General features: G+C 42.8%; 1 protein-coding gene across 1 annotated transcript in view; it reads left to right on the forward strand.

The window, feature by feature from the left end:
- The window catches only part of TSPAN7 (tetraspanin 7), a 98,572-nt gene extending 71,418 nt beyond the window's left edge, over window positions 1-27,154 (forward strand). Inside the window, exons 2-8 of the mRNA XM_083172614.1 lie at window positions 1,489-1,677; window positions 5,170-5,244; window positions 9,250-9,345; window positions 10,420-10,575; window positions 11,996-12,079; window positions 22,093-22,165; window positions 26,139-27,154. Coding sequence (XP_083028740.1) covers window positions 1,489-1,677; window positions 5,170-5,244; window positions 9,250-9,345; window positions 10,420-10,575; window positions 11,996-12,079; window positions 22,093-22,161 — 669 coding nt within the window. The 3' untranslated portion in view covers window positions 22,162-22,165; window positions 26,139-27,154. The remainder of the gene's footprint in view (window positions 1-1,488; window positions 1,678-5,169; window positions 5,245-9,249; window positions 9,346-10,419; window positions 10,576-11,995; window positions 12,080-22,092; window positions 22,166-26,138) is intronic.
- Window positions 27,155-27,620: the final 466 nt, after the last annotated feature.

The raw sequence follows: 27,620 nt of genomic DNA on the forward strand, positions 1-27,620 counted from the left end.
GAGGGCATTGTGTAAGGGGCACTAATGGGGGCAATAAGTGTATAAGTAGGAGTATTTGGGGCATAATGTGTACCATACTGTGTGGCACAATGTGTAATGGGCATTATGGTGTCTGGCATATTGTGCATTATGGTTTGTGGCATAATGTACAATAGGCATTATGGTGTGTATCATAATGTGTAAGAGGCATAACAATGTGGATTACATTGTGTGGCATAATGTGTAAGGGGCATTACAGTGTGTGGCATAATGTGTGTGCACTGTCCCTATTTTGAGAATAGGGGGCACCAATTCCCTTTCTGGCACAGGACACCAAAATGTCTAGTTACGGCATGTGAATGCCCCTAACTACATACAGTATGAGTAAAATTTTCTTTTTTTCTGGAGAATGTTTGCCTTATTTGGCCACATAATATTTCCTGGGCCCAGGGGGACCACCCAATTTACCCTATTCCAGCAATACAGTCTTTGAATTGCACTTTCATTATTATCTGTTGTGGATTTTACCTGTGGGTTGCAGCCCACTCAGTGTCAGTGAAGCCAGATGCAGACTGTGACTGCACTGGCTTTGCTATGACTGGAACTGACTTCTTGTTGGAAGTGCTGCGTGTCAGTCACAGACGCTACAGGCAGTTCCTCTGGGAGGTGATAACTCCCTTTGGGACTGCCAGAGCGGGCTGTGCTTAAAACTCATTTAGGAAGCCATTCCCTGTATTTTACGCAGCCCAATCCATCTTGTTTGGGCTGCAGCTGATGCAGTCTATAGAAGCCATTGGTTTGCACATGAGCTGGTCCCGGAACCTGCCAAATCCATTGCACAGGTGCTGGGATCCAGGGCTATCTCCTCTTCAGGTAAGGGATAGACACAGTACCCCTACAAAAATAAGTAGGAGCCACTGCTGATTACTATACAGAATTATGGTCCAGATTTGCAGCTGCCTGTGAATACAGTATGTATTGAGACGTCCACTTACAGATTTGTAAGTCCAAGTGGCAGCATACAAAGAGTCAGTATCACTCGCAGATCAATCGATTATCAGACTACTGATTAACCCAAAGTGAGATGCTGGAGTTATTGATACTGTGTATGGGGTCACAGATGCAGGCTGATACACACCCCATGACATGTCTGCATTTTTGCCTCCACTTCCAGTTGCTTTCCCAGACGGTCCCTGACTGTCCATCACTTTGTGAGTAAATCTTCTTTACAACCACCATTGCATGACAATCTTGGCTGATGCGCAGGCAATAATCGCTAAACCTGGATTTGCGTACAACTCTGAATCCAGTCTGTATTGTCTAGGAATAGAGAAAGAGTTTTCAGTCTTCTGTTGGGTCAGATTTGTTTGCTGCAGCGGAGCAGTTATGTGGAGAATCTTTATCTGCAGTACACATTATATTTTGTTATAAAATGTTCTTAGTCAATATAGCTGTTCTTTCTTAAGGGTTTATCTGGTTTATTGACTCTATTATCTGAATGTCTTACAGATTACTGGCGTTATTCTTCTAGCTGTCGGTGTGTGGGGGAAGCTCACATTAGGGACTTATATTTCCCTCATTGCTGAAAACTCCACCAATGCTCCCTATGTACTCATCGGAACTGGAACTACAATCATTGTCTTCGGACTCTTTGGCTGCTTTGCCACTTGTCGTGGTAGCCCATGGATGCTGAAGCTGGTAAGGAACTTTTTTTTAGCTCTGTAATATATATATTTTTTACTTTCTGTTATGCAGTTGTATAATTTATTTATTTCCAATTTTGATACTCTTCCATGGAGCAAGGACAGAAGAAACATGTTGATATCTTCTTCTTATCACTAGTGCACATGAAACAATGATACATTTTTTTATCACTAACTGAATGACAGCCAAAGCTTTGTTTCAACAGCCCTATTACGTTTGAGATAAAGAAGTGAAAAATCACATGTCTACTTTAGGCCAACAAATAGAAAAAAATATTACATAACCGTCCACCCATAGAAAAAAAAATAGATGTAACAGAAACTGAGTTTGGAAAAAAAAACTTTATTAACAAAACAATGTAACTCGGGAAGTTGCCTCACAAACACATGTTAAAGCAGATGTCAAGCCTAATTGTTTTCATGTTTTACCAATGATTGTGGGGACAGTACTTAAGGCCAACATCCATATCACAATAACAGGGAGACACTTGCTGGAGGCGCTCAATTATTGTTTTAAGCTCCCTGTAGTTTTAGCACCCAAATAACGAGAACGTGCACAAATATTCTTATTACGTTGGAATATTATGCTTAACAAATCTATGTATTATGGTTCTTGATAAATGTTTGTACAATATTGTAATATGAATAAATGCAGCGTTCCCTCATAAATCCAAGATCACATACTACATCATATAGCTTTATAAAAGTTTCCTATCTAATGTGTTCATTTATTATACAGTATAACACTGACTTTAACATCACCCTCAAACAATGGTTTCTGTCCTTATTGTAGGCTGGCTGTGAAAAGAATTATCAATTACTGCACAGAAAACACTCTAAGCGGTGTTCAGCAATTTGGAACATATTAAAAACACTTCATCTTAATGCTGCACTTATCCTTCCACTGGTTCTATCAGTTCCCTCATTACTTTTATTCCACAGGAGACTATCGCTGCAGTAAAAACATCTTTGCTTATTCCACCTCTGTTTACAACATACTGCTCTCACAGCCAGGCATAACCAGGTTAATCAGTTTTCATTCATCTAGAACAGTGGTTCCCAACTTGGTGTACTTGTACCCCTGGTGATACACTGCAGACCTGTCATTGAAGTGCTCACAAGGTGGAAGATATAGTATATCTAAAGAAAACATGTGCGGAAGTTGGCTTTAGCCATAGTTGCCCACACAGCAGGAGGCTCCCATTTCACTCATAAGTCTTCTGCTGCCCTGCACTGAACTCCTAGTACCTTTACTTTGCACCGTGACTCCTCTTGCAGTGATAAAATAGCTACTTATCTAAGCTGTTAACCCCTAGTATTTACTGAAAACCAGCATCTGTGACATGAGCTAGGAAAGATCTATCCTCAAAATAGCAGTGCATTGGTTCTAAGGGTGTGGATTATAAGGGCGACAAGCACTAGATCAACTCCATATGATCGACATGCACATGGTTCACAGTGATAAGGTAGACATGAAAATGGGTCAAATTATTTTAGCATTTTTGGTTATTAATTTGGATTCTGGTGGTCATTTTACCAACATCGGAGTCCCAACCGCCGATACAACAACAGGGGGACGAGCGCAGAGAAGTCCCTTGCAGACACGCTGTGCTTGCTATGTTGCCTGCTCGGGGGCTCACTGCGCACACCACAGGTTCTGTTCTCCCCCTATGTGAGTCATGGACCTCCACAAGGGAGAATAGCCCATGTAAGTTGGGATCCAGACTGTTGAGCATTTTACAGTAGGTATTCCGATGTCAGTGTACTGTCTGTCAGAGCGTCATCCGGCACCTGCTCAACATAGCTTACTATTCCCAATAATGGTCCACTTGGATGGTAGAATATGAAAAAATAAGAAAAAATTCCAAAAAGTGTTTCATTTGAACCTGCCGACCATTTGTACCTGTTGACCTTAGGCACTGTCCACCTTTTTACATGTTGTCCTTTTTCTCCATGTTGACTTTTTGCACCGATCGACCACATGGAGCCAATATATTGAACGTATTATTGTTGACGTATGATCCAGAGATTGTTTATAACACACCACCTACAGTATCTCTCTTTTACGGCTCTCTGCCATCATGAGATTAGAGTCACAAGTTTCCTGTATAAGGTCCAAACCATCAGCCTATCATGAGATACCCCCTCATCCTGTTCCTGTGATGGGTTTTTATGTACTGGGGATCACATAGTTACACTTTGCCTTAAGACAAATGTTTCCGACGCTCTTGATTAGAATGTCAATATAGTCTCTGTTTTTTTCCCTTTTTTATTCTATTTTGTCCTGGAGCTTTCGGGAGGAATCTTTTTATAGTCTGCCAGCACAGTCTGAGCCCTCCTTCCTTCCTTTCAGCATGGATAGACCAATTCATTTCTGCACTTTTGTCAGTACATTGTGTGGGGGCTGGTGTGATATTCACATGCATGAACTGCTTCCAGCATTAGAAAAAAATGACAAAATGACAGCAACATTCCAAATATATGTATTTGTGGTACAAGGGTTAGACACTTCAAAAGCGTGCACTTTCATTTTTGTAAAAAGACTTCACTGTTCACGTAAAAAGGGTGGTGTGGTTGTTATGTATTTCTAGTTCTTGCCACTGAGTTTAGTCACATTAATATCTGATTTCTGGTAAATGTTCACACATGTTTGTCTTGTGGAATTTTCTTTAAAGCATGATCTGTCGTATTATTTTTTCAGTAAATAAAATTAATTTCATGTAAATTCCTCTTGCTGTTGATATTCGTATGGGTACTTGCTGTGTCACTTTGGCCCTTATTCTAGTTGAATCGGACGGATGCGTATTTTCGGACAGGAACCGAGTGGTCTTAGCCCCGCCTTCTGTACGGATCGCTCACAACGTCTGAATGCGGTGAGACGCGAGTGGATTTTTCATGTGAACACCTCCTCCATCTGTGGGAACCTCCCCCATCATTCGATGGTCACCAACCATCGAATGCTAGACCGAGTGGTCAGGCAGCACCGAGTGCTCGAGACCATGGTCTCGGGCATTTCTCCGTGCAAAAGCAGGGATATGGGCGTGCAGCTGGCATCCGGCTATGTCATATCTCTTCCCCCCACATGTTCGTCATGGGCGGATTACCATACGTACGTCCAGTGTTTTCATGGGAACGCCCATGAAAAGCGGGGCATACGCATATGGTAACGAGCAAAATCAGCCCTTCACGCCCCTCTCCACCCCCTGCTCGGATGGTTCCGTATGATCATTTTCTGCAAGGATCTCACGCCGTGTTCAGATGTGTGAGGCGTTCGCACATGCGCCAGTACGCCTCTGCATATGCGCAAACACCAACCATCGGCCGTCCGTCCGCATTCAGAGCCATCCGACTCAATCAGAATAAGGGCCTTTGAGACATGAGTTACCATGGAATGACCCAATGCTTTGTTGTCTAATGTAACTGTCTCGTCACAGTGCCATACTAAACAAACACCCACAGCTTACAATAATGTATTTGTGTTTTACAGTATGCCATGTTCTTATCCTTGGTGTTCTTGGCAGAACTTATTGCAGGAATCTCAGGATTTGTTTTCCGTCATGAGGTAAGTGAAATCAGTGGCTAATAATCTGTGAGTTATGTACAGCTTGCAGGCTGAAGTCAGTAGTAATCGCCCTTATGGCCATCTTTCGTATCATAGTTTGCACATGCTCCTTGTGCATTACAGTGCATTTCATGGCTACCCTCTGATTTGATCTGATAAGGTATGAGGTTAGAGCATGTTGCAGATACTAGCAGAACAAAGCATGTTACAAGCCACATTGTAGCCTCCACTTTGTGTTGTAAATTCTGCTAATTCTTCATTGTTATAAAATTGTGAAACCACTACAAATCTCATACTTTGCAGTCAGATTTATATTTTTAACATTTGGATGTGCAATCTTTTCCCAGCATTCAAAGCCAAACCTTATACCGCAGACTTTCTACACCTTTAGTACATCCTTAGGAGACTGAACTGAGCAGTTTCACAAGAGCATAAAAGGCTTCAAAATGAACCCATAACATGAACATATTTACACTGTTACACTTAGTATTAAATTCCAGGCAATTGTTGGAGGTGAAAGTGTTAAATTACAGAAATTGCTCATTTATAGTGTATACATATATGTGTTTATGTGTTATCTATATAAACATTCCCGTACATTCTGGTGTTAACTGATTTTATTTTTATGTTGCGCACTACAGGGTTGCATAAGCCTAACTGTTTACAGTAAACACTTAAGGAATTTTACTAACATGACCTGAGTGTAAGGTAGTCTGAGTGCGGGATACCCAATTGCAGAATACAAGGGTCCTGCTTGCCACCTGCAGGCTAAGACTTCACCTCTAACAGCCACATTTGTGGGACAAATTACGTTCGGCCTCAGTCCGGTGCTGCCAGGACTTTTAAGGTACAAAGTTGCGTACAGGAGACTTTAGAATTCCGCAATAACCAGGTACAGAGGTGCTGCACTCAGAGAACCCTAATGAGGTTATAGGACACAAATGCAACAATGCACAGATGTTCCCGGGGAACAAACCCCAAACCAAAATAGCAGGTGCAACAATGCACAAAAGGTGGTACAAATAAAAATAACCCTGGTTACCTGCACAGGAAGGGAGTTACCCCTAACAGGTAAAGCCTGACCTATGTGCAGGCAACTGCAACAATGCAGGGATGGTAATAATTACAATACACTGCAGGGAATAACCCCTGACTTATCTAAAAATCAAGCAGGGCAGGCTCAGGCAAAGGGACACTGTAGTAGTACCACAGGAAACAGAGCTGGAACTAAGCAGGGACCAGGAACATGCTGACAGGCTGCACAACGCTATAACCGGCGTCATACAGCTGGTCTGGCTGGGATTTATTCAAAACCCCCGCAATGTTGATTGATGATGTCAGTGGCTACAGCCGGGAGGAGGAAGGAAGCTTGGGGCGTTGCCTCGCAACGTCCCCAACGCTGCCTAGAAGGGAGGCGGGCCGGCACAGTGAGTATCGCCGGAGCTCGGGGAAAGAGAGGGGAGGCGGCGGCAACCACGTGGCTGCATAACACTGAGGGCGGGATGTATCAACGCTTACCGTGGCGTTGACATCCCGTTTTCGCGTTGGTCCCTTGTTCGCTTCATGTATTAATAAAGTTTTCGTTTTCTATTGTTGAAAAAACTCCGCCGGGTTGATGTATCGCGGAGTTTCCGGCGCGAAACATCCTCCCATTGGACAGCATTGTAGCTGAAGCGCTGTGTGATGTATTAACACTCGCAGCGCTCAGCTTCTCTTCTATATAATTCGCCTTATATTGCTGGCGAACTGCAGTTGTGACAGTTCAATTATTAAAGTATAATGTATTTTTACAGTGTGTTATTTACCTTATGAAAACAGGTTGTGCTGTGGGATGTATTTTACTTGTTGTATGGGAGGCAAGATTGGTTCTTTTTTGGAAGGTGTGAGGCACAGATCATCAGGGCTAGGCAAGAGGCAGTGTGCCTCACACCTCACTGCCTCTTGCCTAGCCCTGATGATCTGTGCCTCACACCTTCCAAAAAAGAAGCAATCTTGCCTCCCATACAACAAGTAAAATACATCCCACAGCACAACCTGTTTTCATAAGGTAAATAACACACTGTAAAAATACATTATACTTTAATAATTGAACTGTCACAACTGCAGTTCGTCAGCAAGTCAAGCTGAGCGCTGCGAGCCGGGGAAACCCAGCCAGCAGCAGGACGCATCTGCGCATGCGCACAAAAAAAAAAAAAAACGAAAAGATTTCGGGAGAGGTCCACATTAGCGCGGACCAAAGATATGCATAAAATCATCGTAAATAACGCGAAAATCATCGCAAAACAATCGCGAAAAAAGCGCGAAAAAACGGAGTCCACTTCACTACAGAAAAGTGAATATTGATACATCCCGCCCACAGGGCGGGATGTATCAATATTCACTTTTCTGTAGTGAAGTGGACTCCGTTTTTTCGCGCTTTTTTCGCGATTGTTTTGCGATGATTTTCGCGTTATTTACGATGATTTTATGCATATCTTTGGTCCGCGCTAATGTGGACCTCTCCCGAAATCTTTTCGTTTTTTGTTTTTTTTGTGCGCATGCGCAGATGCGTCCTGCTGCTGGCTGGGTTTCCCCGGCTCGCAGCGCTCAGCTTGACTTGCTGACGAACTGCAGTTGTGACAGTTCAATTATTAAAGTATAATGTATTTTTACAGTGTGTTATTTACCTTATGAAAACAGGTTGTGCTGTGGGATGTATTTTACTTGTTGTATGGGAGGCAAGATTGCTTCTTTTTTGGAAGGTGTGAGGCACAGATCATCAGGGCTAGGCAAGAGGCAGTGAGGTGTGAGGCACACTGCCTCTTGCCTAGCCCTGATGATCTGTGCCTCACACCTTCCAAAAAAGAACCAATCTTGCCTCCCATACAACAAGTAAAATACATCCCACAGCACAACCTGTTTTCATAAGGTAAATAACACACTGTAAAAATACATTATACTTTAATAATTGAACTGTCACAACTGCAGTTCGCCAGCAATATAAGGCGAATTATATAGAAGAGAAGCTGAGCGCTGCGAGTGTTAATACATCACACAGCGCTTCAGCTACAATGCTGTCCAATGGGAGGATGTTTCGCGCCGGAAACTCCGCGATACTTCAACCCGGCGGAGTTTTTTCAACAATAGAAAACGAAAACTTTATTAATACATGAAGCGAACAAGGGACCAACGCGAAAACGGGATGTCAACGCCACGGTAAGCGTTGATACATCCCGCCCAGAGTGTTTAAAGCAACCCTGATATAATTGGCCCATATCCACAGTGGAAGAATGCATATAACATTATAGCAATGGGAAAGCTGTAGAAAATTATCATACACTGGAAATGGATTGTGTTGGCAGGTCTACTTGAGAAGGTGGGGAAGAATTATTTTAGGCCAAAGGTTATTTGTCTGTAGTTAAGTAGGAATGCAGGACTTGTATATAGACACAAACCATTGCAGCTTATGGCTTATTAGTGGTGGCATTGAAAGGATCCCTTAGTTTTATACTGTGAAGTTCTTGCTACAGTATATGCTAGTGCACAGTCTGATTTTATTATTCTTACAGAAACCAAGTCCAAATTCTAGACCCTGTCCTCATGATTGTGGTAACATATAATTTGTGGCACAGTTTCACGATGCCAAAGGGTCATGTTACAAAGCTGCTCTGTCTGCTCCTATTCCATAGTTTAATACAGAACCACAGAGTAATGTTATTAGGACAAACTGGCAGTGTCTGATTATACTGGATTCACAACGTGCCACTTTATTCTCTGTGCAGCGTTTCTCCATCTAGCAGAAAACTAGATCATGGGTACAATGTATGCTTGTTCTGTGTTATCCTTTGCCACATTTGCCCACTTTTTTATTTTGTTTAATTAAATGCTGCTTTTAATGCATACTAAGTCCTAATATTCTATCCTGGATGTGGCCGAATAAAAGGTAATGCTTAGCAGAAAGCAATCTATGGGATTCTCACTGTGCCTCACTTGTCAGAAATACATGTCAATCTCTCTTTGATTTAGATAAAGGACACATTTCTTAGGACGTACACTGAAGCTATCCAGGACTACAATGGCAATGATGAGAGGAGTCGTGCAGTTGATGATGTTCAAAAAAGTGTAAGCTTTACACTATACATGCGCGAATGTGCGAATGCCTGGCTAAACCTGACCATAATGAGCATGATATGCGCAAAAATATAGATCAATTGAATATTGCCCCACGATTTCCCATCACGATTTCCCATCACTTTAAAGGGCACGATATAACAATTGAATACTAACCATTATGTTATTTAAGGAAATGTTTGCTTCATCGCTTCCTTACAGTGGATATACAGTAAATATGCAGATGTCAAAGTTGTATTCATATAACCCCTATAAAAGTTGTTTCATTCACTTTCTGTATAAAACCGCCAATGTTTTTTTTCACAGTTGCTAATAATTTTGTTGCCATTGAGTGATAAAAGGCGTTTGATTGGTCACTCTAAACCTTCATTGGCCAGAACTATATAAGCCATAAAGGCATAGGCGGAACAACCATTGGTGCAGAAGGTGCAGTGCACCAGGGGCCCCTGAGGACTAAAGGACCCACTGCTTTCCCTGCTACCCTCTTCCTGCCACCCACTGTTTTTCCCTGTCGCACTCTGCCCCTCCCTGACACCCACTGGCAAGTTGCACATTATAAATTGGATTTACTGGATTGGGGTAGATGAGGGGTCCCAAATTATATTTTTGCACCACTCACAAGTTCTGCCACTGTAAAAGGTGTATTTAAGACATGCAAATCTCATTGAAGAGAGGTGGTGACAATATAGTATATGCTAAAGCTTATACTGGGGCTACTATGATAATGAACATGTACAAACTGTTAAGTAAATAACCGTGACTGTGAGTGTATCCTTGTCACACATCCAAACATGCAGGACAGTAGTGTGACTGTGCACTTGTCAGTACACCAGAAAGTAAACATATAAATGAGCACTTGTGACTCCTGTTTGTAAACATTGCATGTAAGTCTTGCATAGAACCACTGCAACCTGATAAATATAATTCGTGTTCAGTCGCCTGCACAGTGCAAAGTTGAAAAGTGGCATCAAGGGTCTGCTCGCTGCTGAATGTGCTCTCATCACCAAGAGCGACCCATTTACGTTACTGTGCCAAGGTCATTGATCATTTCCTGTTACCTTGCAGCTGAACTGTTGTGGAGTTCAGAGCTATACCAACTGGACCAGCAGCATTTACTTCCCCGAACATGGGATCCCCCCCAGCTGCTGTTCCAACATGAGTGACTGCAACCCATCAGACATGCGCAACATGACCATTGCTCCAACTAAAGTGTATCAGCGGGTGAGTGCTTTGGAACAGATGTGACACACCATAAACCACTTACTGTGTTTGTTCAGTTGACAAGACAGCAGATGTGACCCTTGTACTGTGTTGACTGAGTTTTTAATAATTATTATTATTATCCAGTATTTCTACAGAGCAGACCTAGTATCCAGGTGTAAGTATGGCAGCACATACAGATGTGTCCTCAAACAGTGATATGTGGTACTTGTATATATAAGAATACTTGCATACTAAGTGCTACAATTCAAAAGCTGTTGACTGTGTAAGCTTTTGAGATCACTCTAAACCAATCAGGAGCCTGTATTTGACAGTTTGATTGCCGACCTATCTGACGATTACCAATCATCTGCCCAATATGTCTTGCCTGACGTCACAACTGTCCGCGCATTTAAATGTACCCGCCCAGCTGAGATGTCAGTCACTGGCGTACCTTGAAGCAAGTGTGCAAGAGATTGGCAGATCCCCCATACATACAGTCTGTTGCTGCAAGGCCACTGCTATATTACTGAGACTGACGATGTATACAAGGGGGACGATACTATTAGCCCAGAAGGCTGCGAGTTGCCATTCATTGTGAAAACGGCACCCGAATTAAGCCGGGCTGAATTCGCTGAAAATTGCTTGCATCCCTATGGAGGTTCGAGCACTTTTCAGCGAATTCGGCCCACCGTAAAGTGCACCCGGTGTCGTGATGATTCGCACTTGGCGAATCATCCGCACACGTTGGGGTTAATAGGATCGACCCCAATGTTGGGAGGGACTGACTGCCATTATCACTTAATATGCACTCAACAACTGTCATTATCCATGCTGCACTGTATACTGATGGCTGTGTAACAAACTGTACTGCCTTGTAACATACAGTATACAGTACAGTACAGTACAATACAGTGAAAGTGTATTACAGGATATTTCATATGCATTTTGTGAAATATTTCCTTATACAGTATATAACTCTTCTACAGCACACACTTTTATAGGTAATGTGAACTGTTGCTATTTGACTATTTCCTGTCTGTACAATCTGTTTTATTAGAAAGTTGACATTAATCTAAAGGTGCATAGACACTGGGTGATATTTTGAACACTATCCTTCATTTTGGCCCTTCAGATGGATAGCAATAAAAATATTGGCCATTGTATATGCAATAAATGATGCACGATCCCAGGGGTCATTAACAAGGATTTCTGTCATCTGTACATGCATCTCAATTTTGGTTATGTCCTTCACAAAAGGCTGAATATTACTAGACTCTAACTAGAGCTTTCATCATTCATTATATGGATCAGTGTGTGTGCACAATATCGTTGTCCAGGACACTGGAAAGTTCAAGGGAAATTGTTCAGCAATATCGTTCACTGAACACATCGTCTAGTGTGTATGGGCCTTAAATCAATGTGTCTTTCGTTTCTCCAGGGCTGCTATGAGCTGGTCACTAACTTCATGGAAACTAACATGGGGATAATTGCCGGCGTGGCTTTTGGCATCGCATTCTCACAGGTAAGGGAACGTGTTGGGTCAACTTGTACATTCCTACTTATGAAAAATGATTTCGGGTAGATTGTAAAAGCAACACCTATGTGCGTAGTGTGACTATGGAAGTGATCTTCTGCGTCTAAGAATTGGTGCATTGGTGCACAGCAACAACCACTTGTTTACCGAAATACACCAATACTTTTCTGGGCTTGTTCATGTATTATGTATATTTGCTTCCATGTAAGTTGCCTTGAGAAGTCTTATTTGAAAATGCATGTACAATAGCTGTAGGAATCCGTGTTCTGTATAACCAGTGCAGGGATGATTCCATTTGAATGTACATATCCAGCTTTGTTTGTTTTTTTTCTAAGTACATAATTGCTACATAATGGGTGCAATGTGCAGGGAGATTGATAGGCTCTTCAGGGAGTCAGGGAGACTACTACTATTTCAGGGAGCCTCCCTGACATTGACAGGGAGTTGATAAGTATGTGGCATCTATTTTCTGCAGTTCCCACTATGGATTGCTCCTGAACATGTAAGAAAATGTAGCAGAGTTGTGTCAAACCTTTGGGAGATTAACAGGAGAGGTTGGCCCCAGCAGCCAGTCATATTCTGTCATTTTCTCTACTGTTCAATAAAAGATTTATGCTATACAAGAAGCTGATTGTTATGGACAACGTCACTACTGTATCTATATCCAATGTTTAAGATAGCACCTCTATTCACACCAGCCAATCAGCTGTGTTTGAAAAATGGCAGTTAGGAGTTGATTAGTTGGTGCATTTTCACCTTCCACTTTATCACCACTTTACTAAGCGTAATACATCTTCCCCAATAGATGAACAGTTCAAGAATGCCTGCTCTACTACTGCCATTAAAACAGTATTTTATTTTGTTCATATTTTATAAATGAAAACCAATTTAAATGTATTTATTTGGGAAGTAGTTAGAAAATAATTCTCCACAGAGAAATTAATGATATCTCAACTTTGTTCTGACTTGAAGATAATTATATATAAAGACCAGTATTGTGACTTGGTTTGAGCGGTGATGTCGCCAAGAGTGCACGGCCCTTTGGGCATCACCATCACTGACCCACGGGACCGTACATTTGCCCCATAGGGTGTCTGAAATATCCTGAAGCCGCTTCATCCAGTTCTTTACTTCCCGGTGCTGGTGGCCATGCCCCCTTGGCATGACATCATGTGTTCAGGGACAGACCTGTAGAGAGCGAAGAGCTGCCCTGCTCTGGCCCGGTTGAAGATCATTATGTAATCAAGGCAGTTTTCGGTATTATGCAGCAGTGGCTCCTACCTGATTTGGGAACGGGGGCTGCTATCCATAGAAGAGACGAGGAGTTGAGAGAAATGCATATATGTCTTTGGCTCACATACATAAGAGAGAGAAAAATAACACGGTAACCTTTAGCGCTATCTATAGTCACATATATAGAAAGACCATACAATTTAAGATGGAATATAATACATAACTTAATGACCAAAAGGACACTGTAACTTCATAAATCCCAGATGAGGTAACACTTTTCCCAAATCTGAAAGAAATATTCTCCAAATCTCCCACAATGGGGTTTTTTGAAAGAAAAAACAACAACTTTGGTGCAGTAAGTTTTAACAGATGGAGTGATGTCTATTTAAATGGTACACTCACAAGTGTGCAGATGGTAAAAAGCACATCAATCAATCCTTAAGGCATAACTCCGCTGGGCTAATCCTTAACAGTTCATCATCCACAGATTGATCACAAATCTGGAATCAAAGACTCTCCACACCACCCAAATGTTGCCATTGGATGTGTCAGAGCAGAGACAAAATGACACAATTGGTGCAGTATGTCAAACAAGTAACAAGATGATTTATTAAAAAGATGCACTCACAAGGGAAAATCGATAAAAGCAACAATAAACCAATCCACCAGGCAAACTGCTGGGCTTCCTCCACGCACAGTCTCTCACCCCAAGATGTCACGGAGGTTGAAGGAGTCCAGGCGCCGGCACAAGGATTCCACAGCACGGTGAGTGGGGCCGCAGAGCAGTCAATCCAAGGTGGACAGTACTCAAACACTTAACGCGTTTCGGAATTATGTCATTCGTCTATACATGTGACTATAGATAGCGCTAAAGGTTACCGTGTGATTTTTCTCTCTCTACTGTTTTCTCTATTGGTGATTGACAAACACCTACCACATTGGTTCCTAGCTGCATAATCTATAGATAAGCGCCAGTATTCCTGAATATTTTTTGAAAAGCTCACATACATAAAACACACAAAATTAAAATCTTGGATTTTTATTTAGAATTGTGAGTACAGTATACTGCTGGAAATTTGGACAGTTTTGATCAGAGATGTGTGGAGAAGATAGGCATGGGAGGCACTACCTCAACAGCCATAGACTTTATACTCCAGACATTTGAATTTAAAAATGGTTACAACCATACAAAGAAGATATTTATGATATATTATTTGTATTTTTCATATCCTTAATATATTTAAAACACCGGATTATATGCCTCAATGTACGTGACTGCTTTATGGCCATTATTATGCTTCAGTTCTTGCTTCTTTTGCACTTACTGCTGACTATGGTAAGATCATCCGTAAGATCAACAGTCAATAAGTCGACACCAAAAGGCAGAAATGCACATGGTCAACAATGGAAAAAAGCTGACAAATGAGAAGCATGAGTTTCAAAAAAAATTATGTGTCAATGTCAACACCTGAAAACGTGGACCCCCAATTATTAAACCACATACCCTTGCATACCTTAATACACTTGCCATGCTTTCTGCCACTCCAACTTCCTAATCGTACTACACATAGGTGGTAAAGTATGAAAAGATCCCCCCCCCAAAAAAAATTGGAAAAAACTTTCTCCTTGGGAATGTCGACCATATGGTGTCAACTGAAGACCTATCATCTGGATCCCCACATACAAATCCAAGCAGCCTAGCCAGTCCTGCTATAAGTAACCATATTATCCTGCAAGTATGTGAGCTGTGTTTCATGCTGAAATGTATATTTACTGCTAGCTCCTACTCTAAAGGTGCCCATACACTGAGGCGATTTCGTCCGATTTCGTCCGATTGCGACCAATCAGCCAGTTAAATCGGACCAAATCGCCTCTCCCTGACATGCAGTCGGGTCCGATGCACGGTCCAGGTGGTCAGACCGGCTGGCCGTCCGCCCACCCGTTCTGGGACCTCCCTCCACGCGGCGAGGCGGGTGGGACAGCAGGGATGCATGCAATCCATCACAACGGATCGCATGCTTCCCTGCGACTTGCAGGGTATCGGGTGTCCGAACACTGCTGCGAGACGTCGCAGCAGTGTATGGGCACCTTAACAGTTGATTGAGACGTATCTCTAGAGAAGGTGCATTTTTTTTATTTTGTTAACTATAATCAAAAATGCAATATATAGCATAAGGGAGGGAAGAAATCGCAGGTCTTCGTGTAGCTAAGATTTAATGATAAAACCAAGCTACACCCAGCCCACATTCACGCTGATGTCATATCCACTACAGTAGCTGTGCCAGGCACTCTCATTACTCCACAGGAGATGATAGAAACCAAGAGAAAATATTGACTTGATGTGTGAAATATGTTTTCACTGCGCAGCATGCATTGATCACTGGACAGAATGAACGACCTGTGGTGTCCGCATTATCAGTCGCTAGAATGGAAAGCAACCTTTGTTCTACACTGTAATTGTTTAACAGACTTCAGATAGACCACTGTGACAACTATTTATGGATGAAATTCTATTTTAGCTTCCATTGTCTATCACATCACTCATGTCACTACATTTCACAGATTGTAATCACACCTTATAATTAACACAAAGGTTAAGAGGCATTCAAGCCGCAGATTTCTGTATTAATATTCTGTTCTCTGGGACTAATTAATGTTTGTATGCAATTGCTATTGCAATTCTCCAGGCTACTGAGCTGCTTATGTTAGGAAGTGAAGCTGTCACCCAGGTACAGAGACGCCAACCAGAGTCATCTCAACTCATGCGCTATTGTGTATGCATTAGTGGACTATATGCAATTACAGAGCTCATCGAAGTTACAGGGCTGTGGGTGAGCAGACTGGCTACAGAAGTAGTGAATCAGATGCCATGTATTTGCATGTACGATCAGCATCCAACTGAAGATACATATTTACATATTTACATAGGCACAAGTCATTGACTTCTACCTGTCTTCTTACTGTGCACATCACTTACTACCTGGGGCACCTCTGATTGGCCAGAGTAAGTGAAAGGGGGCAGGGAATACCCTCTATTACAGTGGCGTAACTTTTAATTATCCTGTGCCTTAAAATCCAGTCTGTGGTGGCTTTACCATATGAAGTTTGTAGAGTGTGTATACCTATTACAATGTAAATAAATGTTTGTTGGTGACAGTGGAGCTAATTACTTCACCTGTAATTCGAAGGCTCAGCTTCAGCCCCCGGCTTCACTTCTCTCCCCACACACTGGCTCACCCCCCAACCAAGGCCCCCAGGCACGCTGGCCCACTCCTCAGCTTCACAAAAGGACAACCTCGGGACTCAGTCACTGTAATATGCTAATAACAAAAATGGCCTGTTAGGGCCTGCTGCTGCCCTGGAAGTAACAGTGACCAAGATGGCAATGCTGATGGCTGCCTAGGAGCTGTGCAGCTGTGTAACCCGTGTCTCTCCAGTCCTTATCCATCTCATTTCCCAGGGTACATCTAGTGTATATCTGTACGTGTTATATTGTTATATATCTGCACTGTCACCGTTTACTTGTTACCTACCTGGCTGTTGCAATGCCCAATTGTCGCCGCTGATGGCTGCCTAGGTGCTGTGCAGCTCAGTCAAAATATGTCTCCATGTCTCTCCTGTCCTTGTCCATCACCCTCCTCAGGGTACATCAAGTGTTTATCTGTACGTGTTATATATCTGTTCTGTCGCTGTTTACTTGTTACCAACCTGTCTGTTGCACAGCAATCCAAAACAAATTCCTAGTATATGCAAGTATACCTGGCCAATAAGCCTGATTTCTCATTCTGAAAGGCAAAGTTGAAATCTCCCCTTTCAAAACCCTGAATTTGCTTCTGAAATGGATATTGGAGTTTTGTAGCCATTTATTTGTGTCAAAAGATATATTGGCTTAAATAAGATATACAGGTATTTAAGGTCCTAAAATATGACCGAGACCAGGTACAAATTCATACGACCGGCATCGATTCGTATTCTCCTGATTGTTTACGTGGCCGTATGCCACCATATAGGTATTCATATTTAGAAATACAAATACGAGTTGGCAGCCTGCACGGATGAGTCAGATCCTTGCAGGCTACAGTGTTTAAAAAATTGACAAAATGTAAACAGCCCCTGGCTCAAAGAGACGGTCCTGGTTTAAAACAAATTATGCGTCAAACGACATATGGGATCCCTGGACTTTTTTTAACCAGCACCAGGCTCAAGGGCTAGTCCTGGTTCCCAAAATATGGGGGACAAAATGAGTAGGGGTCCCCTGTATTTGAGAACCAGCACCAGGCCCAACCAGCCAGCAGGGTAATGCCAAAGCCGGGGGACACTTATTATATAAGGTCCAGCAGCCGAAGCATTATCCCCCTGACCAGAGAGGGACACTGGGGAATGATGGGAACCCCCCTCCCCAATATAGGGGTCCCCCCCTCCAGGATTAACCCTGCCCGGCTGAAGCCTGGGGCTGTCCCTGGTGATCCTGTGTGGTAGGCTTCTTAAAAAGAAGAATTATTATTGTGTTTAATACTACTGGAGCAGTACTATATATATGTCGGTATACCAAAGTCTAGGGCCTAAGTCAACAGGTCAACACCATATGGCCAACATGGACAAAAGGATGACACAAGCAAAAGATGAACATGTACAGTATATGGCTGATGCATGAGTTTCTTTATTCAAATTTTTTTTTTTAACCTTTTTATACTTTACCATCTACATGGACTCCATCCGCATGGCGGGTGATGTATAAACCCCAAAAGAGTTAAAAACTCATGTCAACCTTTTCATGTGTCTTACTTTTCAGTTTTACCATTTTGCTTGTGTCAACCTTTTTCCAGTGTCCACCTGTGCATGATGACTGTTTGGGTTCGACCTAAACAATGTGGACCTGCTATACCCCACCCCTATGTGTATGTATGTTTTAAGGTGCCCATACACTGCCTGCGACGTCTCGCAGCAGTGTACGGACACCCGACAGAGTGCGAGCCGCAGGGACCTTCCCGTCGGCAGAGACACATGCGATCCGTGATGGATCGCATGCGTCCCTGCTTCCCGCCCCAGAACGGGTGGTCGGACGGCCAGCCAGTCCGACCACCTAGTCGGGTCTGATGCGCACTGGACCGCGCATCGGACCCGACTGCATGTCAGGGAGAGGCGATTTGGTCCGATTTAACAGGCCGATTGGTCGCAATCGGCCGGAATCGGACCAAATCGCCTCGATGTATGGGGGCCTTTAAACCACAAGATTTGGCAGGCTTTATACCCGTCACTTTTCCTTGGGTATATATAGGTTTTTCTTCGGTTTACTCACCAATGCTTTGAAAGTTAGACACTTTGTAAATGGGGATTGTGGTTTTAGATCCGACAGATTCAATCGATGCGCTTTGATGTGTGGTTTGGGCTTTAATAAACCGTACACTTTATAAATCACACATCAGAGTGCCAAAATACATGCAATTTTGCTAAATCAAACTTCAGTAATTCTCCTTTTTATAGTTAAGTGGAGGATAGAATAATATAATGTAAAAACTAATCCGCACAATGTTTTCTATTCATTTACATGGTCTGAATATAATATATAGAGCAAGATTTACTACGTAACACATTTTCAATTGAAATAAAGCCTGCAACTTATCGGGTACATAGCGGTATAAAAATAATAATGGTATGTACCTAGAATCGTGATTAAAATGGCTGAGGACAGCTCTCTAAATTATACACTCAGGGCCTTATTCTAGTTCACTCTTAGAGGCAAATTCCTTCTCAGATGGACAAAACCATGTGCACTGCAGGGGGAGGCAGATGTAACAGGTGCAGATATAATTAGATTTGGGTGATTTATTCTGCTGCTGTGCAGGGTAAATACTGACTGCTTTATTTTTACACTGCAATATAGATCTCACTTTGGAGAAAAACCCCACCCAAATCTAATTCTCTCTGCACATGTTACATCTGCCCCACCTGCAGTGCACATGTTTTTGTCCATTTGAGAAGGAATTTGCCTCTAAGAGTGAACTAGAATAAAGCCCTCAGTGTGGAGACCGCCGGATCCATCTCAAAGGAAAATGAGATGCTCATTGGGTCCAAGCTCCAGGAACAGAAGTTCTCAGATTTTTAGCCGCATTCCCTTTTAGTACATCTCGCTTGCTGTGGTATATTCAATGCTCCTGGCGGTGAGATGCGGTGATAGTTCATCGTCAGTATTCAACTCCCCTTCACTCGCTGTTTGCATCTCGCCTATTCACTGAGGCGAGGTGGAAACTGCGAGTATGGCTGTTAAAACGTCATGGCTCGCAACAAAATGCAGCGGACTCGCTACATTCGCCGCAAACCTCTCTGTTTAAATGGATCCTCACTGTCCTCTTGCACTGAGGATTTACCTCTTGCATCGAATGAGGTGAGGGGACGGCAAGGGGGTTCGACGACGAGGATCGCTTGTTTTTGGCATGGGAAAACCCATCCTCGCCATACAAACCCCCTCGCCTGCCACACTGAATACCACCTGTTGTAGAGTGTAGCAATGTAGGAGCACAATAACACATAATTAATTGCCTGGCACCTCACTGCAGTGCTATTTTGACCTTTGTTCATGTTCATCCATTATATTGCATTTCATAATTTCTCTTGATTTATTGATTTATTGATTTATTCCTTCTGTCTTAAATTTGTTGCAATATTCGTGGACCATGTTTGGAAATAAGCTGCCGTATTGCCCTTTGTTTAATTTTGCTCACAAGTGTCCAGCTTACAGTGGTCTTACAGACATCTGACAGATTGCCTTTCAGTTTAGTGGCCCCTGATTCAGACCTGTTAGCAAGGCTGCAATTTTTGCAGATGGACAAAACCATGCTGCACTGCAGGTGGGGCAGATGTAACATGTGCAGAGAGAGTTAGGTTTGGGTGAGGTATGTTCAATCGGAAATCTAAATTGTAGTGTAAAAATAATGCAGCCAGTATTTACCCTGCAGAAATACTCACCCATATCTAACTCTCTCTGCACATGTTACATCTGCCCCACCTACAGCGCACATGGTTTTGTTCATTTGCAAAGAAAATGTGCCCTGCGATCAGGTCTGAATTAGGCCCTAAGTCATAACATGGAGTTGCATAATGCACCAACTTGTTACTTGGAAATAGGGAATTGTATGGACTATAATTGGGTAACATTTATCCGGATGCCTAATGGCGGCTAAGCACCACGATCCCTGTTCAATTTGGCCAATTTAGTAGGGATATGGGTCATTGGGTCGACCCAGTTTAGGTCAGCATGCAATGTGTCGACCACTGAAGGTCAACAGTGCTTAGGTCGACATTTGAAACAGGTTAACAGGGTTGGAAGGTCGACACAAGCAGCATTAGGTCGTATTAGGCAGTATGTTATTCTCCCACAATGCCATAGTGGGTGGATGATGTGGCATAAAATAACCGCCTGTCTGCACATGTCGGCTAAAAAAAGGGAAGAATGTCAACCTTTTGACTGTCGACCTTGCCATTGTTGACCTAATGCTTGTGTCGACCTTCTAACCCTGTCAATCTTAGCCACGTCGACCTATTTCAGGTGACGACCCTGTCGACCTTCAGTGGTTGACCCAATGCAGGTCGACCTAAATAGGGTTGGCCTAGTGACAGTATCACTTTTGCAGGATTTATGTGTCCCAGCCAATTTGCCCATGGGCGTGTGGCCAGATCTCTATGCGCATTCTAGGAAACAAAAGGGAGCGGTAGAATGCGCTAAAATTATGATGTTTTGAGATTAAATTAAATAAAATTAAAAAGAAATAAGGGGGGAGGGTGGTCAGGTGTGTACAGAAAAAAGGGTTTTTAATCATACAACATTGTATATTACAATAAAAGACATAAATCACTAAAAAAATCATTAAAGAATGAAGTATAAAAAGTAACATTCAGATCAATTGTCACCCATACGTCATCCGGAGAGCCAGTATGTGGAATTTAAGGTGGATTTTTCTGTACACACCTGACCACCCTCCCCCTTATTTCTTTTTAATTCTATTTAATTTAATCTCAAAACATCCAAATTTTAGCGCAATCTACCACTCCCTTTTGTTTCCTATATTGTATTGGGGCTGACTCCCCCTCTTTCAGGTTGCTGCTTCAGCCAGGCTCACCCATACCAAAGCGCCTTGAGTAGATATTTTCATATCTCTTTCTAGTTTTTTCTCTATGCGCATTCGCAGCCTTGCGAGTCCATCAAACCCCACTCAGCGAATGCCTCGCAGCGCGGGTTCGCCCTCACTGGCTGTGAATGGATGTTTAACATACAGTAAACATCTATTCGCAGGCTAGGGGGAACCACCCCCATCTTTTGATGGTTGCCGACCAAGGTGCACGCATACCAAAGTGACTCTCAGGTCACTTAGATATGCGTGCACCCTCGGGAGGAAGTGGGCGGCCAGCTGACATCCGGTAATGTCAGCTGCCCCCCTATCCACGTCACCGGGCGATGCCTAGAGTTCTCATGGGAACGCCCATGAAACGCTGGAGGTTCCCATGGGGAGTAACCCAGCTCGCCGCCGTGTGGCCGCACACACCCTGCGTCTGCACATGCGCAGGGGAGCGATGGAACCTGAATAAGGTCCTATATGTATGAGAACCCATCTGTATAAAGTAGCAGTTATTTAGTAATTATTTGTTCTTGTTCTAAAACAAAGCAGCACTTTTATAAATACAATATACACAGGGAAATAGATGATATTTACTAATATAAAACGGAACCTGATTGCAGCCTAATATATGAATCCTGCTTCTCTCTCTTACAGCTGATTGGAATGCTCCTGGCATGCTGTCTTTCCCGGTTTATCACTGCAAATCAGTATGAGATGGTGTAAGGAGGTAAATGTCTCTCCACTTGCTCTTGTACCCAGGCAGCACTTGCTTCCAGCTCCACTTAACAGCTGTAAAATACATTTGGTTTTAAATTACTTAAGCAAATGCTTTGATTTAAATCTAATCAATTCATCTGGTAACGACTTGTCTCTGCTTATTTATATGTGTGCGTAGCCTGCACATACAGCTCATGCAGTTTATTTAGTAATAGGTTTTCATCTACGGTGGACATGGTTCTCAAATGTTTGCTAATAGATACTATATTGCTGGCTATTTAACTCAATTGTTTAATACATTTCCATATTCATTGAAAAATGTTTGTTTAAAATCCAAAAGGAATTTTAATGACTTTTTCTTGCTTAGTGGCTGCGCATTCTGCATCTGGCCAGTATGCAGCCTTGTAACCACTACAACTGCATACCTCCCAACATGGCAGGAGGGAAAAACTACTCTGCTCCTGGACTTTCCTCTTAAGATATGATTGCCATCACCTGTATTCAGAGCCGTCCCTAGCCTAAATGACGCCCTAGGCAAGATTTTGGCTGGTGCCCCCTAGCACCTCCACTAGTTCCGCCTCTGACCCTGCTCCCCTTTCCCAGCACCATCAACCCACATCATATCAGTCATCATTTTGGTGCTCCTACCCGCAATATTTTAAATAGAAACAGTGCACACATTCGGTGTGCAGCCCAAAACAGGGGTGTGTTCTTGCTGGGAAGGGGCATGGCCACACAATAGTACCCCCAATTCAAATTATGCCACACAGTAGTGCCACTTTATTCACATTATATCATGCAAAGGTGTCCCTTATTCACGTTACATCACACAGTAGTACCACTATACCTTATGTACATTACTCCTCACATTATTCACATTATACCCTTAGAAAAAATCCTGAGAAAATATTGTATTTTAAGCACCTCCATGGCCACACTGCAACCCAGCACAAAGCAGTGTGTGCTGGGCAGAGGAAAAGAGCTGCAGCTGCTGCTGTCCCTTAAGGGGAGGGGGCCCAGGGGCCCTCACTGGGCCCTTCCATCAGACTTTGGCCTGGGTAATTTGTACCCCCTACCCCTTTCTCTCGGCACCCCTGATAATACCACACAGTAATGCCCCTTACACATGACACACATTATTAATGTCCTTATAACCATAATGCCCTTTACACATTATGCCAACCTTTATTAATGCCCTTCATATACATAATGACACACATAATGCCCCTTACACATATGTTGCACATTATTAATACCCTTATACACATGACACACAAAATGCCCATTACACATATGTTGCACATTATTAATGCCCTTATACACATGACACACATAATGCCTGTTACACATATGTCGCACATTATTAATGCATTTATACATGACACACATAATGCCCCTTACACATATGCCGAAAACTATTGCACAACCAACCCACCCGCAGACAGCACTCGCACAGCCGCTAACACTGTGACCTCTGCCTCTGCTTGGATACAGATGTTTCCTCATACAGCTTGCCTCAATAGGCCATGCAGCTCCTGGCCAGGTCTGCTAACGTTGGGTGCCTTTTTTGCTGAAATGTCATCTTATTTCATTGTTATGACCAGCACACACAAGGAGCTTCCAATGATTAAAATGATATGCGGCATGCCTATATTTTGTGTGCGACTGTGGCTGTACCTGCATACGGAATGCTATGTTACAGTGATTTCCATGAATACACTATTTCATGTGCAGATACAGCCTCACTCACACACAGAATATAGGCATTCTGCATATCATTTTAATCAGCAGAAGCTGCTGGTGCTCCTAGGCATTCCAAATGCCCTAGGCAATTGCCTAGTTTGCCTATGCCTAAGGCCGGCTCTGCCTGTGTTGACAGGTTTACTAATAAGAAAGGTGTTTCCCCACAGGTAATGGCAATCATAAATTAATAGGAAAGTCCAGGAGCAGAGCATAGTGTCCCCCCTGGAGAGAGTCATGTTGGGAGGTACGTAACTGACAAAGCTGTCATGTGCTTCATGGAAGTAAATCACCACTGTAGAAGTGAGACTGGCAGATGTTGTCACCTGAAACATCATGACATACCTCCCAACATGACCCTCTCCAGCAGGGACACAATGCTCTACTCCTGCAATTTCCTCTTAATGCATGATTACCTTCTTCTGTGTTGAACAGGTTAAGGGCTATTTAATACACTTCGGCTCCTGCCGGACAGCAAAATCCCGCATGGCCAAAAGCCGTGCCGTGCAAAGTAGTTGTCAATGGACACTATTGTATCCATTCACACGGGACGGCCACGGCCCGCCCGTGCTGTTGCAGCCGGATCCCACCACTGGAAGGGACGGCTGCCGGGCTGTGGCCATCCCCTCCATTCTAAATAACTTAGTGCGGCATGGCTTCCTGGCCGTGCGGGATTTCGCCGTCCGGCAGGAGCCGGAGTGTGGGAAATAGCCCTAATGCATCAGAAAGGTCCTTCAACAGGTGATGGCAATCATACAGAGGGAAGTGCAGTAGCAGAGCAATGTGTCCCTCCTGGAGAGGGTCATGCTGGGAAGTATGTCATGACATGATCTTGCACCACCTAGAGCACAAGGCTTGCTCTCAATAAGTCTGGTGCAGTATTTCATACACATCAGTTTTGTAGACAGTGCATTTCTTACCCTGCACATGGTTCCTAGCATCATGTACTTCTAACAGCAGTGCTCAGTTGTAAATAATTGGTTTCACCTCCACCTGAAGCACAATTACTGTAATTAAGGGTGCGCGAGTGGTATCATTACACTTAGGGGGTTATTCTGGTTGATTCGCAAGGCTGCAAATTCGCAGCCTTGCGAGTCCACCAAACCCCTCCCGGCGAGTGAATGCCCCCCCCCTCGCAGTGCGAGTTCACCTGCACAGGCTGCGAATGGATGTTTTGCATAAACATCCAATCGTATGCCTCGGGTAACCGTCCACATTTTTCGATGGTTGGCGACCATCGAAAGATGTGGTGCGTGCACACATATAAAAGTGACTTTTAAGTCACTTCCATATGTGTGTACGCTGGGATGGATATGGGCAGGCAGCTGACATCTGGTGATGTCAGCTGCCAGCCGCCCGCACCTGCGTCACTGCCTCATTACCATGAGAACGCCCACATGGGAGCGTGCACCCGGCAAACCGAAAGTTTGCGATTGCACAGAGGACCGAATGGATGTCAATAACCCCCTTAAGCCCTTATTTTGGTTCACTTGCAAAGGCAAAGGTTATTCTGGTTTACTCATTTTGGAAAATCCCTTCTTAAATGGACAAAACCATGTGCGCTGCAGGTGGGGCAGATGTAACTTGCACAGAGAGAATTAGATTTGGGTGGGGTTTTACTTCAAAGTGAGATCTATATTGTAGTGTAAAAATAAAGCAGTCAGTATTTATCCTGCACAGAAACAAAATAACTCACCCAAATCTAACTCTCTCTGCACAAGTAACATCTACCCCACCTGCAGTGCACATGGTTTTGTCCATTTGAGAAGGAATTTGCCAGAAGGAGTAAACCAGAATAACCCCCTATATCTGTACTATATAGTCCTGCCTGCGCAGTCTATTTTTCTATTCAATATAGAATGAACGGGAGCACGCAATGGCATCGAATCGTTATCGAATGCGGCTGTAAACTGTTCGATTTCAATTTGATTTTGACTACATAGTCAAAATTAAATCAAAAGTGACCCTGAATCACACCATGTGTAGGGGGCATTAAACAGAAAGTGTTAAGTCAATGACAAGATCATTCACATTCACACTAGAGCAATCCAATCCACAATTCTCAGGATATTACCTGCCAACCCACCCATTTGGAATATGCCATGCAAGATCTACGTACTACACCTACATCAATGTTTATTCCATTTTATCCCAGATTTATGTGTTGACAGAACAGTAATTGATCAAATTTATACTTTGCTAAATAGGATTATAATCTCTTGTATTTATTTCTTTTCTTCTAGGGATCACCAGTTTCTTTTATCAGGAGCTGATAGAATAAAGAAGGAATTTACAGAATGTTAGAGCACACAACGCATCCACCAAGCACTCCGTGTTCCCATTTTGTAGTGTAACCATCCGTTCCAGTAAAGTTGTGCCATGAAGAGCAGCCTGTATAGTGTCTATCTGCACACTTCCTTCTGGGAAGGCTTTTCGTATGATGGCACTGTGTGTGTGTTCTGTAGTCATACTGTAGTTGTATTGTTACTATGATAATCCATTAACTGCCTCGACCTGCCTGTGCATGCAGTAACTGACACAAACAAAGGGACAATGATGTCCTGAATAATGGTTTATTAAATGTCCTGCACATTTATATAACTCCGTACATGACAAACAGATATAGCCTATCTAATCTTTTTATATATATATATTTATTTACAAGGCATACTTATTTTGTTTGATTTTTGCCATAATCCACATACAGATACCACAATAATTAAAATAAATCTGTGATATGATAATACTTGAAGAGTAATGTCGAACTACGTTGTGCTTCGAATGGAATCCAGGGAAGCCTTGTGCTAGGCTGATACCTGGACCCTGGCTCCGTGCTATATGGCTAATGCTTATGATCTTCGTCTAGTGAATTTTTTGCTTCAGATTCCAGGATCCCGTAAATCACTGTTACTAAGCTGTTGTTGCTTACTGTGAAGGCAGTATATTGATGCTTTTCTATCCTTAGTGTACAAGTAATCTCAGTGTGCATCCTTAATTCCTTTCCCTGCTAATGTTCCCTTTTGTTTTTGTTATACTCGTGTTGCTTTGGACGTACAGCAAACAAATGATATTTTCAGGACAGTGTGAAAACGTAGATATAGGTAAGGACAGAACTTGGAAATGTTCAAACCTTTTTCAAGATAAATTAAAAAATATTATTTTTTTTATATATAATGTCTCCATCTAGCATGCTGAGGAAAATGCTTTGATATTGTGAGCATTTGTGATACACATATTAATAAACTGAACTACGACAGACTTTTGATTGTATCATTTATGTGGTTGTTTTGTTACTTGTTTGTTTTTACTATACAAGGGTTTTAGTTGGATGTTGCTTTTGTTATATTTGGGATCTACCATAGAAACCAAAGTACAGTACAACCTAAAAGAAGTACAGTATACAATAGCCATTTTTGTTAGATCATTTAGAATTCTGTTTGGCAAGGGAGTTGGAAAGGGAGTAGACCACAAATTTCAGAAATAAATTTAGCGACTTCCAGTGGCGGGGCATCTAACCGCTTTTTGGCTTAGCTCCTGAAGCTTCATCCGAAAATCTATAATCATCTGCCTTTACTGATATTGTTTGGAAGCTATAAGTGCTACGCTATAGAGATCAGGTGCTGCGGAAAAGATTGGGACCTGTATTAACCCAGGAGCACCTTTTACCAGCGGAGTCTGGCTGCATATGTTGGCGGCCTGTATGCAGGCCGCACCAGTGGCATGAA

Source organism: Crinia signifera, chromosome 2, assembly GCF_055691185.1.
Source record: "Crinia signifera chromosome 2, ASM5569118v1, whole genome shotgun sequence".
Taxonomy (NCBI): domain Eukaryota; kingdom Metazoa; phylum Chordata; class Amphibia; order Anura; family Myobatrachidae; genus Crinia; species Crinia signifera.